This window comes from Mytilus edulis, chromosome 8 (genome assembly GCF_963676685.1).
Source record: "Mytilus edulis chromosome 8, xbMytEdul2.2, whole genome shotgun sequence".
NCBI lineage: Eukaryota > Metazoa > Mollusca > Bivalvia > Mytilida > Mytilidae > Mytilus > Mytilus edulis.
The window spans coordinates 80,475,681-80,493,160 of NC_092351.1; the positions used below are offsets into that span (position 1 = coordinate 80,475,681).

Genomic DNA, 17,480 nt, shown 5'->3' on the forward strand with positions numbered 1-17,480 from the left:
ACCATCACACTTCAACATGGCCATCACACTTCAACATGACCATCACACCAGCGTGACCATCACACCTCAGCATGACCATCACACTTCAGCTTGACCATCACACTTCAGCGTACAACGCACCTCTGAGTAATACACGTATACCAAGTGTGTGCATGTGGAGTCTTTACATGATATTTTTTTCTTCAGTATGTTACCTTTACTTATTGACCCTTTAATGGGCAGCATGCATCGTGTTCAGTGAATTGTTAAAAAGATGTGATAACAAAAATTTGGCTTTTAATTTTGACCTCACTCTTTTGGTTTTGTGTTTGATTAAATAATCGCAAAGATATAATATTTTTTTAAATAGTTTTGCTTTTCAAAAGGATGATAGTTACAATATGATATGAATATAATTTCCCATTCTGTGTGAATACTGCCAGTTTTTGTACGCGAATCTAATATAAATGGATATAGTTATATTGCTTTATTTGAAATAATGTTCATATACGATTGCCTATTGACAAAGCAATGCCAATACAAGGATGACAACACTTGGGAACAGTTTATTCTGTCCGTTTACAACTGGTGACTGGAAACCAGACGTACAGATTTTTCCGTCTATATCTTTAATTTGTCCTAATCCAAACCCTCGTTTTGATGGATCTAGTGCGTCTTCCGAAAATGCCTTGAAAAGACCCGATGACTCGTTTCTAACATTTCGGATGTTCACATCGTAGCAGATAATCTGGTTTCTTGCTGAACAGTATTGGAACTTTATAGTCACATTTGTTGTCCCTGCCAAAAAATTATGCTGTATTAAATAGTTGATAGAAAATTTTAAACCGATAAATAATTTATAATACATATTACACATACTTAATGTAAACTATTTCGATCTACTACTAGAACAAAAGATTTTTTCAAATTTGTGATTTTTTAAAGCCCCTTTTATTCATATTTTAACTTTTTTTTATAGAAAATTCGATTATGGGATTCAATTTGAAATTCCGTGATGTATCTATATAAACATTGTTGTTAGAATTTCACATACAGATGAAATCATAATATGTGATAAAACATATGTATACCAAACTATCTATCTACTCATCAGGTATATTAAACATTGATTGTCATTTTAAATTTATTTCATAATTATCAGCTAGTTTCACAGTTTGAAGTAAAAATCTGAATATCTTCAACTGCATTGGTATAAAAGTTTAAACAAACCATGTCATTTGTTTTATTCACTTGTTTTCATTTCCGTTTCAGTAAAGGAATGATTATTTGCAGTTTAAAAGTACAAATCTCTATACGCACGAGCTTCATTTTTTTCTGAAGGAAAACTGCAGTTTCAAAATATATAAAAAATCAAATAAGCTTACCTCACCTTTATATCATTCAATTTACTTTAAAATGTTTAGCGAGCAAAATTTCTAACTTTGATATTACATGGTCAGGATTTTGTTGTTGATAACAATTTCGCATCACTTCTCGTTTAAAATTCATTTTTATCCTAAGATTTTAGCAGGTTCTAAATAGATTTTGGACAAAAAGTGATCAATCATCCCAAAATATTCGAGGACTTCATAAATCCTTTACAAAATTTCTTGATTCAGCTTCATACCTTTCTTTATGAAATATTTATTTAATCAATGGTCTTTTTGTAGAACTTTTGTAAAGATGTTCCTGTCTCCCCTCACTCTTTAATAGTAATGGGGATATTTTCTATGATCCTGTACCCATGTGCACTTTGGGAATGCTTGCACTTTCATAAAAATCATTACTGTTACAACCAAAGGATACTGATCAAATGAACAAATGAAATATATTAAAACCTTTTTTTTTATAAATCAATAAAATTTAACATATTGAACATGAACAATCTACATTTTTCAACTGTGCTATGTGTAAAATAAATAAAAGTAGCTAATTACTAAAATATTTCGTATAATCGTAAAACTTATTAATCACTGCGCAAGTGTAAATGACCTTTTACCCAAACTTTTAAATTTGAAAGGAAACATTCCTATTGAATTCTGCGCATCCAAAATATGTAGCTAATTACTAATTAAAAGTGTTTTGTATAATTGTAAAACTAATTAATCACTGCTCAAATGTAAATAACCTTTCAACCGACCTTTCAATCCAAAGGAAACATTCCCATTGAATTCTGCGCATCCAATAGCTGTACCATTACACGGTGTCGGCTGCGGCGCAGAAACACATGTTGGTAATTGTTCAGTTGAATTCATCGGTGTTGTATGTATTATGTCAGCGCATTGTTTACATTGTCCCGCTGAAATGGGAAAAAAACATTTTTTAATTCTATTTTTTTCTTCATATTGCCATCCCATAATGAATTTCGTTGCTATTTATTTTTATTCATCAAAGAACTTATTTTAAATATTGCTTGTTTTGAAAATTATGCCTGACTTGTAATTCTTTCTAATACAATTGCACAAGCAATTGTGAATCACATTAGTAATTGTTTCTTTTTGTCCCAAACACAATAACCATATGTATTATCAACATTCATATTAATTTCATTCAAGTCTAAAAATTATATAAATAGTTATTTATAATATTATTATTAGAAAAAAATGAATTAGAAAATGACGAGGTAAATGGTACAACACAAGGGAACTCGGTTAGAAAAGACAACATTTATCATTATATTCTAATATATATTGTTGAATGATATATTCTTTTCTGAATATTTTTTATTGAAATTTATATAAATTTTGCCTAATCTTTAAAGAAATAAAATATAAGCCCTCTTAAACTTGTTTTCTCAAAGATTTAATTACCGCAATAGACTAGAATCATCATTGTGCCAGCCCAATATATTAAAGGTAAAAGGTTGATAAATCAGAGTGTCATTCTATCTCAGCATCTAGGTACGCATCCAGGATTCAAAAACAAATGAATGCCTCTAGAATGCCAACATTAGGAGTGCTACTCTAAAAAAAAAGCCTATGCATTTATCATATATAAAGTTCCATACATGTGGCTAGTCCCCTTGCTCCCCCTAAATATGCCTCGGCCACCAGGTTTTAATGTGCAGATAATCTATACTTACCATTAACCTCCAGTCCTCCACATAGTACAAATGCAAGGATAAGCAACATGTTACTGCATGCCGTCCTCTTCAAATTAAAAAAATATGTAATATGTGTTAAAATGTTATTCAGGAAGGTAATGATCACGGGATATCTCTTGTCGATGTTGTCGCTCTTTTTATTTATTTTGCGTATTATTATGATTCATGCACTTATACACATTTATAGTAATTGTTAAGTTTTTATATAATTACAGCTCACATAGCAAAGATGTGTTGTTATTTTAGGACAATGAGTGTATACGTATATAATAAGAAAAAACCCCAGATAGGATGAATTCTTTATTCAAATGATTAAATATAGTGTGAGGTATAAATGTATAGATAGATGATAATTACATGTACGTTTGTACAGAAAAAGATGATATTCATAAATATTGGTGTTAATTATTTGTAACGGGAGTTTTGTTCTGAATTCTTTCTCCCGACAAATGAGACTGTAAAAATCGGAGCCCACTTAGTTGTTTCCTTAACGGTTGATATAACAGGTGATTATCAGTAAAAAATATTTAAAATTTGAAAAAAAATAAATATCTTTATCCTGCAATTGGGTGTCCTACTATCTAGATACAACCCTACAGATATCGTTATGTTGTATCGGTATACTATACAGATATCGTTTGAAAGCTCCGCCCACTGTAGGACTGAATATTGAACCTGTGAAACCTCAGAATATGTATTGCAGTCGCATTCAAATGACGTATTGTTGAATTAACAAATACGTTAATCGTTCTGTTTGTTTTCAAACATTTTTTTAGAGCAATACGAATTACACAAATTTTCTGATAACATAAACGCATGAACAGCAGTCTTTTCTACGATGATAAAACTTGAATGTGTATGATTCTGTATGCATGTTTAATGATTGTCAAGTCTGAAGCGTACGACAACTCGTACATTTCTGTTTCAAATTGGACAATGTTTTGCTATTTGTTTTTTAAACGACCGCAAAAATTGAAAAGTTTTGATCGTATATTGGTATCACGTTGGCGTCGTCGTCGTCCGTCGTCGGCGTCCGAAGACTTTTGGTTTTCGCACTATAACTTTAGTATAAGTGAATAGAAATCTATGAATTTTAAACACAAGGTTTATGACCATAAAAGGAAGGTTAAGATTGATTTTGGGAGTTTTGGTCACAACAGTTTAGGAATTAGGGGCCAAAAAAGGGCCCAAATAAGCATTATTCTTGGTTTTCGCACAATAACTTTAGTAAAAGTAAATAGAAATCTAAGAAATTTAAACACAAGGTTTATGAACACAAAAGGAAGGTTGGGATTGGTTTTGGGAGTTGAGGTCCCAACAGTTTAGGAATTAGGGGCCAAAAGGAGCCCAAAGAAGCATTTTTCTTGGTTTTCGCACCATAACTTTAGTATAAGTAAATAGAAATCTATGAAATTTAAACACAAGGTTTATGACCATAAAAGGAAGGTTGGGATTGATTTTTTGAGTTTTGGTCCCAACGGTTTAGGAATAAGGGGCCCAAAGGGTCGAATAATTGGGGTTCTTTGATATGCCGAATCTAACTGTGTATGTAGATTCTTAATTTTTGGTCCCATTTTCAAATTGGTCTACATTAAGGTCCAAAGGGTCCAAAATTGAACTTTATTTGATTTCATCAAAAATTGAATTTTTGGGGTTCTTTGATATGCTGAATCTATCGTGTATATAGATTTTGAATATTGGACCATAATAGGCAATGTCTATTTTAAAATATTTAAAGTTCTTATGTTTAAGTTCGTAGACCACATTCATTATGTGTCAAAAACCTGTGTTGTGTCAACTTTTTAATCACAATCCAAATTCAGAGCTGTATCAAGCTTGAATGTTGTGTCCATACTTGCCCCAATTTTCAGGGTTCGAACTCTGCGGTCGCATAAAGCTGCGCCCTGCGGAGCATCTGGTTTTTCTTAATTTATTGTTAATTAATTGTTATGTTAAAACAGATAATTATTCACCTTGAGCGATGTATTATTGCGGACCATTCAAAATTCTTTTTTTGAGAACCCGTCTTCAGCTGAATATGTGAATTTAATATTACTACGCGGGCATCAAGGGATTTCAAATCGAAAATAAATGCAAAAAATGTGAGTATTTATGTATTTCATAACACAAACAAACACGGTTCGTAACAGGAGCAATAGCTCGCAAAAGCTCGCATTTTACCTATTTCTTAGCCTCGTACAAATACAGCGGATATTTGAAGACCGTAACAGTTATTGTCTATGAATGTGAAGCCAAATGATCCAGCTTCTAGGAACCAGGAGATGCACACAGTAGGTTCCCAAAGTATTTATTTTTCTGAAAAGTCTAACTTCAATTTCTACAAATATGCTAACAATAAAAAGTAAGAAAAGTACAAAAAATCAAAAGTTTTGATAGAATTTCTTTCAGTGGAAGATCGTGGTTTGAAATTATCTAGAAGTTCTAGAGAATTTTTTAGAATCCACTTATGGTTTATACAACTTTGTAAGTAAAACAACTATACAGAGTCTTGCACTTTTCAAATATGGAAAACAAAAATCGGAGAAATTAAAACAGACAAAAAGAGGGCTGTTTAGTAAGTTCAACTCCTAGAATATCGGTAATGTGTGACATAGGTATCCTATAAATGCAAAATAACAAAATCATAATTACTGACGTAAATATTTAAGAGAGATGACTTTAACTAAACCATTATGGAGCCTTTAATTCAGTGGTTGTCGTTTGTTTATGTGTAACATATTTGTTTTTCATACATTCTTATATAAATAAGACCATTAATTTCTCGTTTGAATTGTTTTACATTGTCATTTCGGGGCCTTTTATAGCTGACTATGCGGTATGGGGTTTGCTCATTGTTGAATGTCGTAAGGTAACCTATAACTGTTAATTTCTTTGTCATTTTGGTCTCTTGTGTAGAGTTGTCTCCTTGGCAATCATACCACATCTTCTTTTTTACATTCGGAATTCTTAGTACTAAAGGGAAGAATAAAGAGATCTATATTTTGGTATTGTTTCAATGTTTGTGTATTTTATACAGGAACCACATACTGTAAAGATGTATGGATATCACTAAACGCTTATATTTAAGAGTTGGAGTAATACGACGTATTGATATGGAATTCTATAGTCCTGAAATATTCATTTTTGTTCTTTTCAAGCGTATATTTGCGCTAAACACAGGTCAACATATATTGCTGGATTCGGAAATTCGTTCAAGAGGACTAAAGTTAATATAAAAGAATAGAAAGAAAACTAACAAAACCGAAAAAAATAGAGAAAAAGAGTCAACATTCTTCCCCATGACCATCACACATGTCACACTTTTTATTTTATTTTACAAGACTTAGAGTGACTACAATATTTTTTACAATGAAAGATTCTACAAATAGAGTTTGTTGTTTTGGGATCATATTTTAGTCCGACGTGTTATGGTAAACCACTCTTAGCAGCCAGATGAATGATGTATCATTGTGCACGTCTATATTTCATACTGTTCCATTCCAATCTGCAATATCCCTTATTGAAGTTAAAAGTATTTTTCGATGTCTGTCATAATTCAGGTGAAAAATGTTTTTTACTTTGCGATGTTTTATTCTCGTTGCATGTGTTTGTTGGAAGCTGACATGAAAAAAACCCCGTTAAAACTTAAAAATACAAGTAATTGTTAACATTTACCAACAGGTTTAAACTGGTAATAAAGGTAGAAACTGGCAGAAACTATATTCATTTATAGTGTCCAGATATTTTGCGATCGTTATTTTGTTCTTATTGGCTAAAACAATTTAGCAACACAACTATAGAAGGTTTAAGTTTTACAAATGTATTGTACATTGAAGTGCACTTTTGCCAGAATACCACAATGTAACCGTAGACGCAAAAAGTATTGTTACATTTCCATGTAATCGGATCCTTACCCAACCCTAGGGGTATACCGGCAGTTAGTCTTCAATGGAACAATATTTTTTATAATTGTTTCATTTCCATGTAAGCGTAGCCAGTGCCATGTAAAAAAGAGGTGAAACCAAAATGTGGCTGTTAATTTAGGCACAACAAACTCTTTATTATGTTTTGTTTGATTGAATATTCGCATTTTTTTTTTTTTTTTTTTTTTTTATATATAGTTTTGCTAAAAAAGGATGATAATAACAATATTTTTCCATTCCGTGTGTATAATGCCAGTTGTGTTAAAATAGTTTATATAAAGACATATGGTTTATTGTTTCATTTGAGATTTTTTTCACAGATGACAGCCTAATGACAAATCAATGCCAATAAAAGAATGACAACACTTGGGAACAGTTTATTCTGTCCGCTTACAACTGCAGGTGACTGGAAACCATGCGTACAGACTCGTCCATTTATACCTTGAGGTTGTCCCAATCCAAACCCTAGTTTTGCTGGATCTAGCGTTTCTTCCGAAAATGCATTCGAAAGCCCTGATGTGTCGTTTATACTACTGTTTCCTTTGTTTATCACATTTGTGTTTGTATATCGGTAGCAGCTTGTTTGACGATTTGTTGTACAGTATTGGTACTTAATGGTCGCATTTGTTGTCCCTGCAAAAAATAATTTAGAAATTTGGCCACTGATATTTAATTAACCGATTCAGAATCTAATGCATTCTGGATAGTATTTTCAAAAACGCACACTTAAACGTTTTGATTTGTTTAAAATGTTCTAAACAATGGAAAGGCAACCAATGACATAACGTTATTTTGCATTTTGGTATACGAACAATAAAATTACCTATAATCCTTTAGATTTTGAAAAGCCAAATGATAATATCATGTTTCATTTAATGTATTTCGGTCCAATGCTAGAACCAAAAGTGCTTCTTCAAATTTGTGATTTTGTTAGACAGGGACTATTTTGCTGGCTTTGGCAAAATAGAATATATCATATTTCGCCAGCTCTGATTAAAATATCTCAATTGAAACCAGCAAAGTAGAAAGTAAAATCACAAAAATACTGAACTTAGAAGAGGAAAATCAATTCGGAAAGTCCATAATCACATGGCAAAATCAAATAACAAAACGCATAAAAAACGAATGGACAATAACTCATATTCCCGACTTGGTACAGGCATTTTCAAATGTAGAAAATGGTGGATTAAACCTGGTTCTATAGCGCTAACCCTCTCACTTTAATGACAGTCTCATCAATTTCCGATATATTTACATTGATGCGTTAACTAAACAGACACAATAAATAAAATAGTCAAAATATGGGTACATCAGTCATCATCGCATAACAATTTTAAAAGGAACAATTTTACAGAACACAGAATCATCTACTATCTACGAACACATTCATTGATTTGAGTGTCTGACGTCAGAAAATTGTATACGTCACATAAATTTGTCGTTCAATGTGCATAAAAACAATTTTAAAATTTACATAGGAAGGCTATTTCTATAGAAATGGATATTTTACCGGCAACAGCAATAAAGTGAACTTGTTATTTTGCTGTTTTTTGTAAAAAGCGAAATTTAATTATTTTGAATATTACTTCGAAAGTATGCACTGTCATAAGAATTCAATAATAACTGATATAAATGTAGTTAAATAAAATTTAAAAAAAATCTAACAATATTCAATTTATCGGTCAAAAAGATTTTATAACAAGAACTATAAAGTAAAATATTGAGCATCCGTTTGTTGAAAAGTAATTATATCAAAACATGCAGTTGAAGTTAATTCTATAAAATCTGTCACAGTCTAATACTGCATTTATGCATGAGAATAAAATCTCAGATTTTTAAATGGATGACATTTTAATCAGAGCTGGCAAAATAGTCACTGCCTTCTTTTTTTTTAAATTTCTATTTATTCATATTTTCAACTATGTTGAATCGAAAATTTGACTATGGGAATCAATCTGAAATTCCGTGTAATATCTAATATATAAATTGTTGTTTAAATCCTGGCACATAAAAATGAAAACCATAATATGTTCATTGTCAAAGAAAAATTAAGTTTTAAGCGTATTTCCCTTAAATTTTCAGATAATAAAAATCGGAAATATCCGGAATCAATCATCACTTTCCATTGAAATTCCAGCTCAAAAAGATATTTCTCAAACCTTGTATATTTTTTTGACCAAAGAAAATGATTTTTCAAAAGTGTTTCCGTCTTTTAGATAAAAACAAACAAACCATAAACATCTTCCTCTCATAGATATACATAGTGTTCATAAACATTTTTTATATCATATGAGACATTTTTAACTTACAATAATGACATAATTTTTTTCCAGACGATAATAAAGTTTCACACATTTGAAAATTGTTTTGAACACTTTCAATAAGTTGCACAATATATAACATCGGATCTTTCACGACCCTTTTCACGATCTTAAAAATGTGGTTCTTGATTTTTCACGATCATGACTAAAACTTTATAGATATTCTAATTTTAAGCCGCCTGTAGATTTAGCTTCTTTCTAAATTCAAATAATTGAGAGTCATATGAAACATTGATATAGAATGACACTGATTCAAAAATAAGGATTAAGTCATTTCTTATAATTAATTCTAAATTCCATTTTTAACCAGAGTAAATCATGAAAAACTTTGATGACGTCACGATCACATGACAAACTTATGCCTTTGAGCTGATAAACAAAACAACGTTAGCCAATCAAAAGACGTGTTACACCCAAAATAGATTTATTCATTTTTTTTGAAAAAAAACCATGTTTGTTTGTACATATCTATGATCTTGTACCCAAGTGCCTTTGGGAATGAATACACTTCCATAAAAAGTTTCTATTACACTATAAGAGCTACGATTAAACTAATCAAATAAACATTTTCTTTTTACCGCAAATTTTTAAAGTCAATAAAATGTCACATATTAAACAGACACAACCTATAATTTTGACCTGTGTTACTTAAATGAATATAGCCAAAATGGCTAATAACTACAGTATTTCATGTAATCGTACAACCTGTGCAAATGTAAATAATCTCTTAACCAACCGTTTAGATTTTCATAGGACACCTTCCCATTGAATTCAGCGCATCCAAAAGCTGTACCATTACACGGTGTCGGTGACGCAGAATGACATGTTGGTAAGTCGTCTGTTGCATTCATCGGTGATGTAATATTTTTTATGTCAGCGCATTGTTTACACTGTATCGCTGAAATGGGAAAACACATAATTTATTAATCTTATTAGTTTCATATTGCCATCCCACAATGATTTTCATTGCTGCTTTTTATTCAACGAAGAACTGATTTTGAATATTGCTTGTCTGAAAGCAACTTCATATTATGCCAGTTTTGTATTGCTTTATGATTAAATTGTAGGGCATGCCATTGTGAATACATTTGTACTTTTTCCTGTTTGGGCTTCCAACAACAATTACCATATGCATTATAAACACTCATAGTAAAAAAATATAAGTTTACAGATCTTATAATTATCTATGATATGGACAGGACGCTTTTCAAAAGGGGTTTCCCAACGCAGGATAATTTGGTGGGGGGGGGGGGGGGTTCCAACCATATGTCTTCATTCAAATGCATTGATATTTCAAAAGAGGGGTACAACCACCGGAAACCATAATATCCGCCACTATGGACAGAAGGATCCATCCATTTTCAAAAGGGGAGGATCTTCAATCCCCGAAACCCTCCTGAATCCGCCACTTTTAATGTTATGATCTGATATGGTATATCAAAAGAAAAAAAGTATTTCAAAAAACGCAATTGAAAAATTTAAAAACAATCGCTTTGAATAAATGCTCCAAATACAAGAAAACCCCCTATAACAAAGACAACATATTTTAAATCCAATTGTTGCATGATATACATTTCTCAATATAGACTCTCAACTCGATTACTTACTTTCTCAAAGATATTAATGCCGCAATATAACACATACAGGAAAATTTATCATCCCGAAATAATAAAAATAAAAGATATAAAATTATGTTGTCACCCAATCTCAGTATCTGCGGTTCAGGTGGAGATCCAGGATTTTGAAAATGGGATGTACCCTAGGAAGCCAACATATGGAGTGATACTCGTATGCATTTATTATATATGTAGTTCCATAAATGGGAACGACCCCCTAGAATCCCCTTATATCTACTGGTGCCATCCGGATGTACTATACCAGTTAGTTAAATCTTACCACCATCCGCCAGTCCTCCACACAGTAAAAATGCAATAATAAGCAACATGTAACAACAGTACGCCATTCTCCTCAAATTAAAAAGTAAAGTAGTATTTGTTAAAAACTTATTCCGGAAGTTAATAATCACAGGATATGTCTTGTCAATGTTGTTGCTCTTTTAATTGCGCATTTATAATTCATTTATACAAATTTGTAATAAAAAGAAAAATCACAAAAATACTGAACTCCGAGGAAAATTCAAACGGAAAGTTCCTAATCAAATGGCAAAATCAAATGATAAAACACATTAAACGAATTGACAACAACTGTCATATTCCTCACTTGGTACAGGCATTTTTCAAAATGTTGAAAATGGTGGATTGACCCTAGTTTTATAGAGGTAAACCTCTCACTTGTATGACAGTCGCATTATATTTCCAACGATGCGTGAACAAAGCAGTTTTTATATGGTGAACGCATACAGAAAGACGTGTCGAAATATAAGAACGCAAACTGAATATTATGCGAAAATCATTTTGAAAAAATAGAGCCAATCTCTTAAGCATAGATGTGTTTCAGCTTTTTATTTTGCTATTTGTTTTGTGACTTTCTGTTTTGCAATTTCCTTGGAACTTTTTTTTTTGTTATGTTTCCTTTTTTAAATTATATCCCAACATGTGATTAATTATATTTAACCTTTCACAATTGTTTTGTTTTGTAACTGAATGAACATTATCTTTTCTAAAAGAGTTGATCGGAAGCTGCCAAGACTTTTTTGATAAATATTCTGTATCAACTTCACAAATAATATACAATTGCCTTTAAGTGTAGATTCTAGATATTGACGTTGTGTATCATTTAATAATGTTTTATAGTATCATTTTCTTTGTTTTTGTGAATATTTTATATTCCTGTTTAGTAAATTTGGGCAATGAGCATTTGACAGGATCGGTATTTATACATACCGTCATTGTTGTTGTGTTATGGTAAAATGTTATACTCTTGTCTTTTATATTTGTTGCTGTTTTTCTTGTTGACATTTTTGTTTGTTACAATAGTAAATAAGATTATTACACAATGCTGTACCCTTCTTTTTGACATTTGTACCTATTATGTCTGTATGATTTGTTGTCAATATACATGTATTACTGAAATGGAATTTTATGCGACTGTCATATACGTTAGATGTTTAGCTGGCTTTAAAACCAAGTTCAATTCCCTATCTTCTACAAGACAATGTCTGTATCAAGCCCGGACGTACGACAATGATTGCTATTAATATTTTGTTTACTGTTAAATAACACAAACAAACTATTGCTATGATATATTATTACTGCAAAAGAGTGCTGACTGCTGGGCTGGTGATATTCTTCGGTATCTGGCTCATAATTTAGTACGACTGTTGCAAGTTCAGAATTGATTTACATTTACATGTTTTAAAATACATGTAGTAAGTGCACCACGACATTTAACATCCTTCCGACATGTCTTCTAGACACTTCAAAATAAAATATGTTTAAACAAAATGGGAAATTGTTTTTAATATAAGTAGCTGATGCCATTTTATTCCGAGCGACAGCGAGTGTAACATTCGAATATAAATGCCCAAACCATCGTTAAATGAAAACAAATTTACGGCTTTCATGAATTATTTCGATTCCAATAGTGCAAATGCGGTAATTTTGTTAACCGTTAAAATTATACACACACGATCTGCTTTAGCTATTACGCTTGTACCCTGATATGATAATATTAGTAATATTATATATTTCAACAATAGAGTTACAACGAAATAATATTTTTCAACTATATATGTTCTTTTAATGTAATTTCATTGCATTCTGGTGCGACAAAGGAGCTTTTAAAACGTCCAGTGTTTACATTAGATGTTTTTCTTTACGGAAACATTGTTTCATTGCCACGGAAAGACGATAACATTTCGCTGAATTTCGGTTTAAGAAATTTTACCACGAAAACTAAATTGAAATGGACTGATTTGTTTATTTTGTTTAAGAATATAGATACATATATTTGATCTGATTCTTAGAACTGTTGGTTTTGATGTCGAAAATGAGATTACCTGGTAGTATAATTAGGTTGGGTGTAACGCGGATTAGCCAGTTTTGTGTATATGTGCCTAAATCAGATATACTCTAATTATACTAGTTGACGATAATAGGTCGTCATATTAGAGTTTTGTTTACTTGTATATATCTTTTGATTAAATTCAGCCATTTCAATTGGTATTTTATAGTGTGCCTTTCTATGTTGTGATGTAACACAACTGTTTTCGGTTAGGTGAAGGTCTATTAAATTTTAAATCCACTGTATTTGTTTGTACAATGTTGTACCTGTCCTAAGTCAGGAACCTGATGTTGACCCTTGCTCTTCTGTATGGTTTGAGTTGGTTAACTTTGTGTTTTGTGTTTTGTGTTCTGTTGTTTGTCTTTTATGTTTTTTTTTCAAATGACATTGTTAGTTTTTTGTTCGACTTATGAGTTTCTATCTCCCTTCGGTATACTTTTTTGCTTCCTTCATATGGCAGTCGAGAGAGGTGAAAAATCAATTCGTATAATGGATTTTGAGGAATCCGGTTGATTCAGGTCTGCGATTGGTATACTGATAGTTTGCAAGTGTTATGTTGACTGCCAAAAAACTAGATTCATTTTTCAATTATATAAGAAAAATGAAATCAAATGGACTTGTTTTCTTTAATTGCTATTTCTTGACCACCAAGAAGCAAATGGCATAGTGTCGTAACATTCCAAGGAAGCTAACCTAAGTTGTCGATGTCTTAAAAATAAAGACTGTAACTGTATGTGGTACCTTTGGTAACTATATTCATTATCTAGTATCGTTTTATCATAGAAAAGCTTCTGTAAAAGACAGGCGAAATATATTAAAGTAATATTCAAACTCATAGGTCGAAAAAAATAAATTAACAATGCAATGCATGGCAATACAGAAAAATGATGAAAAGACAAACAGTACACAAGACTGAGCAACAATATCCCAACCAAATATAGTGATGATTCTGTGTGCCCTGGAAGACGTCGTCAGTCATGAAAGTACAGAATCGGTCATCATTCTAATTCGGTAGGTTGTTTAATATTTCATACACATCAAAGAAAATATGAAAGATAGTATAAAAAAGATGACATTTGGAATTAGCGTGCTATTCCCATTGAGTGATGAAAATCCTTTTATACATATTTGTCCAGCTGCCTCTTGTGGTTGTCCTAACAAAATTCCTTTACTTCTAAGAACTGGCAGTCTTCTTATAAATGCTTGAATAATACCAGATGGCTCATTTGTAAAGTTGGTGGTTTGAGTGATATTGTAGCAAGTGGTGCGTGAATCTAATGAACAGTAGCGGAATCTTACAGTGACACTGTCTGTTGCTGTAAACATAAAAAGGAACACAACATTTGAAGAGGTTTTCACTAAAGATGTAAGGATGTTCGCTCCTCTGATTTTATGGATTTTTACCAGATATTCGGAATCCCCTGGTTTTATCCATGTAGTGCTATTTAATAATTTGCCCACTAAAATGTCTTATGTTTTGGTTTCATAATTTTATTAAATGAAGTTTAAAATGCCAAATCAAAAATCTTATAAAACCCTTGATATGTTTCAAGTATTCAATAATCTGTTGTGTACTTTAACCTTATGAACATAAGATGAAGTACTTGAGGTTAACGCGTTGTTTACCACTTACTTCGTGTATCATCATAATTAAGTGTTACATCCGAGGGTCATATTACGAGATTTAAAAACAGGTGGAACATGTGATAGTTTACTCATGTTTCGAAATTATTCACCAATGTATGTGTAATTGTCATGCGCATTAAGTGCGAAAGAAAAAAAAACATCTTATTAACAGTTATCATACATTAGTGTATAGAGCACATTAAGATACAATTCATATCTTAAGATCGAGCATCAACATTTATTTGTTTGTTGTTGAAAAAACGATTAACCATAATTTTTATTTATTTGTATGAACATAATAGAAACATTGAAGGGTGCAGGTGAATTCAAAATTCAACAATGTTTACAATAAAAGTCACGTGTGAAAAAAAGAGAGCATATCTAAAGCTGCATAGTTTGCCGCCAAAGGCTACGGTATAAAAAGTGTATAAAAATGTCTTCGGATATCCGATTATTATCTAAGCAAAACTTTAGTCATATTACTTGAACGTGTTAACGTACTGCACGTATACAGTTGTTATACAATTTGACCTTTTGTGGCTAACTAGGCCGTTTAGATTTGCAAACACCTTGACAAAAAGATAAGACTGTATTTGTTTACCTCAACTATTGTATTTGTATCTATATTGTATGTTTCTCTGTAAACTTTTTTTAATGTTTAGAGAATGAAGTATCTATCTATCTATCAAAATATATATAACACTTCACAGAATAATATGGTGTTAGCGACACGAACACATGCAAAATAAAAGCAAAAAATCCGGCTGATATCCACATTAACATGACTTATGCATGATCATAAAACAATATTTAACTGGAAATACAAGCTATAAGTACATTTTAACAAGTGTTTTCATTTGACAGCGCGTCCATACATTCGTTACTTTAAATACATGATTGATTAATGTATTCACCTCGAATTGTCCCTAAAGCGACAGTTCCTTTGAAATCAGCACATCCTTTGGTCGAACTATCACAGGAAGTGAATGGTTCTTTGGTAGAACATTCTGTTGAAACATTTGCGGACTGATGTATAATATCAATGCATTGTATGCATCGAGTTCCTGTGAAATAAAATAAAAAAGTTGATAATATGTCACTACATTTTGTATATACTCACTACTCCGTCAAAGAAGAATATTTATCATTAAAGAATATATTAATTTTTACCATAAATGCATTTAAAGTTTGATAAAAAAAATACAGATTGTCAAGAAGCATGAAGACTATCTTGGTCTATATTAATCTATATTAAATATACCTAACTGTTATGAATGATAAAAATCTTACCATTAGCCTGCACTGAACTATACATTAAATGTCCAATTAAGAAAATAACAATTAGGTATAAATTCATTTTGTTCTGTTCAACATTCAGTGTTAAGTTATTCTATAATGTACATTATTGTAAACTATTAATATACATGGCGATTCAGTGCGTACACAGGAAACCTAACTATAGCTGAGGATGGTAGGTTGTCATATTTTTAAGTACCATCCTTCAAAAATATCGTAACATACTAACAGGTAAACAAGTAAATCACTATCCCATGTTTTTCGGTACACTTAACAACCTGTTTAAAATGTACAAAACAAAAATATTAAAAATGAATATTTATATCCAAAACAAACAAAAAATTAAATCACAAAAATACTGAACTCAGAGGAAAATCAAATCGGGAAGTCCCTATTCACATGGCAAAATCAAATGACAAAACACATCGAAAACGAAAAGTGATAATATTAACCTAAAAGGATTGCATTACAAAATAACCGCAAGACGCTCAAGACAGAGAAATACGTACATAGATAAAATAATAATACATTGAACCATTGTCGTGACGTCAGCATATTCATTAACCGTTGATACCTTTTCTAGATTCAAAGCTTCCTAAATGTGTTAGTGAAACATGTGAAATGAGCTCTCTAAATTATATTCAATTATTTCCTCTGTGTGCAATATTTTATAAAGTTTGAATTGGATGATTTACTGTTCCCAAAGGAAATTTATATTAAAATTTACCCTCATTAACCCAATTGTTGCCCTAAAAATTATTTTTTCCTGTGCTTTTATTTCAAGGCTATCACTTGAATATACTAGATTTCTATAATTTTGTAGCAAAAACAAATAAAAAATGTGAAACTAGTTTATATATGTTACGATGTGATGCGTTATTTATTTTTGTTAGGTATACAAGCCTTTAGAATAGGTTTAAGTTAATGAAAAATTCTAATGAATAAAATGACATAATTGACTTGTCAGAAGTCACGGTGCACAGTTGACAACAAGTGCGCTACAAATCAAATTAGATAAAATAGAGTTTCCTCTATTTTATTAGAGAATAAAGTGAATGGTACTTTGTAAGTGGTATTAATAAATTGATACAGTTGTGCTCTTATAATATACTAGATTATGGAGTGTGTGTCCGAGCGAGATTGTCATTTTGTTTATTTTGTTTATTTTCTTTGGTTACATCTTCTGACATCGGACTCGGACTTCTCTTGAACTGAATTTTAATGTGCGTATTGTTATGCGTTTACTTTTCTACATTGGTTAGAGGTATA

The 17,480-nt window shown here is 31.3% G+C and overlaps 2 protein-coding genes across 2 annotated transcripts; both read right to left on the reverse strand.

Annotated features, from left to right (window-relative positions):
* Nucleotides 1-451: 451 nt before the first annotated feature.
* Nucleotides 452-3,222, reverse strand: LOC139486362 (uncharacterized). The gene is made up of 3 exons (XM_071271227.1): nucleotides 3,062-3,222; nucleotides 2,120-2,278; nucleotides 452-777 (listed from the first exon to the last, which is right to left on the reverse strand). The coding sequence occupies exons 1-3, from the start codon at nucleotides 3,108-3,110 to the stop codon at nucleotides 497-499; spliced, it is 489 nt and encodes a 162-aa protein (XP_071127328.1). The 5' UTR covers nucleotides 3,111-3,222; the 3' UTR covers nucleotides 452-496.
* Nucleotides 3,223-7,289: 4,067 nt separating this feature from the next.
* LOC139486363 (uncharacterized) lies at nucleotides 7,290-17,202 on the reverse strand. The gene is made up of 5 exons (XM_071271228.1): nucleotides 16,206-17,202; nucleotides 15,830-15,979; nucleotides 11,223-14,605; nucleotides 10,063-10,224; nucleotides 7,290-7,638 (listed from the first exon to the last, which is right to left on the reverse strand). Exons 3-5 carry the CDS (start codon nucleotides 11,287-11,289, stop codon nucleotides 7,334-7,336), a joined length of 534 nt encoding a protein of 177 aa, XP_071127329.1. The 5' UTR covers nucleotides 11,290-14,605; nucleotides 15,830-15,979; nucleotides 16,206-17,202; the 3' UTR covers nucleotides 7,290-7,333.
* Between the last annotated feature and the right edge of the window lie 278 nt (nucleotides 17,203-17,480).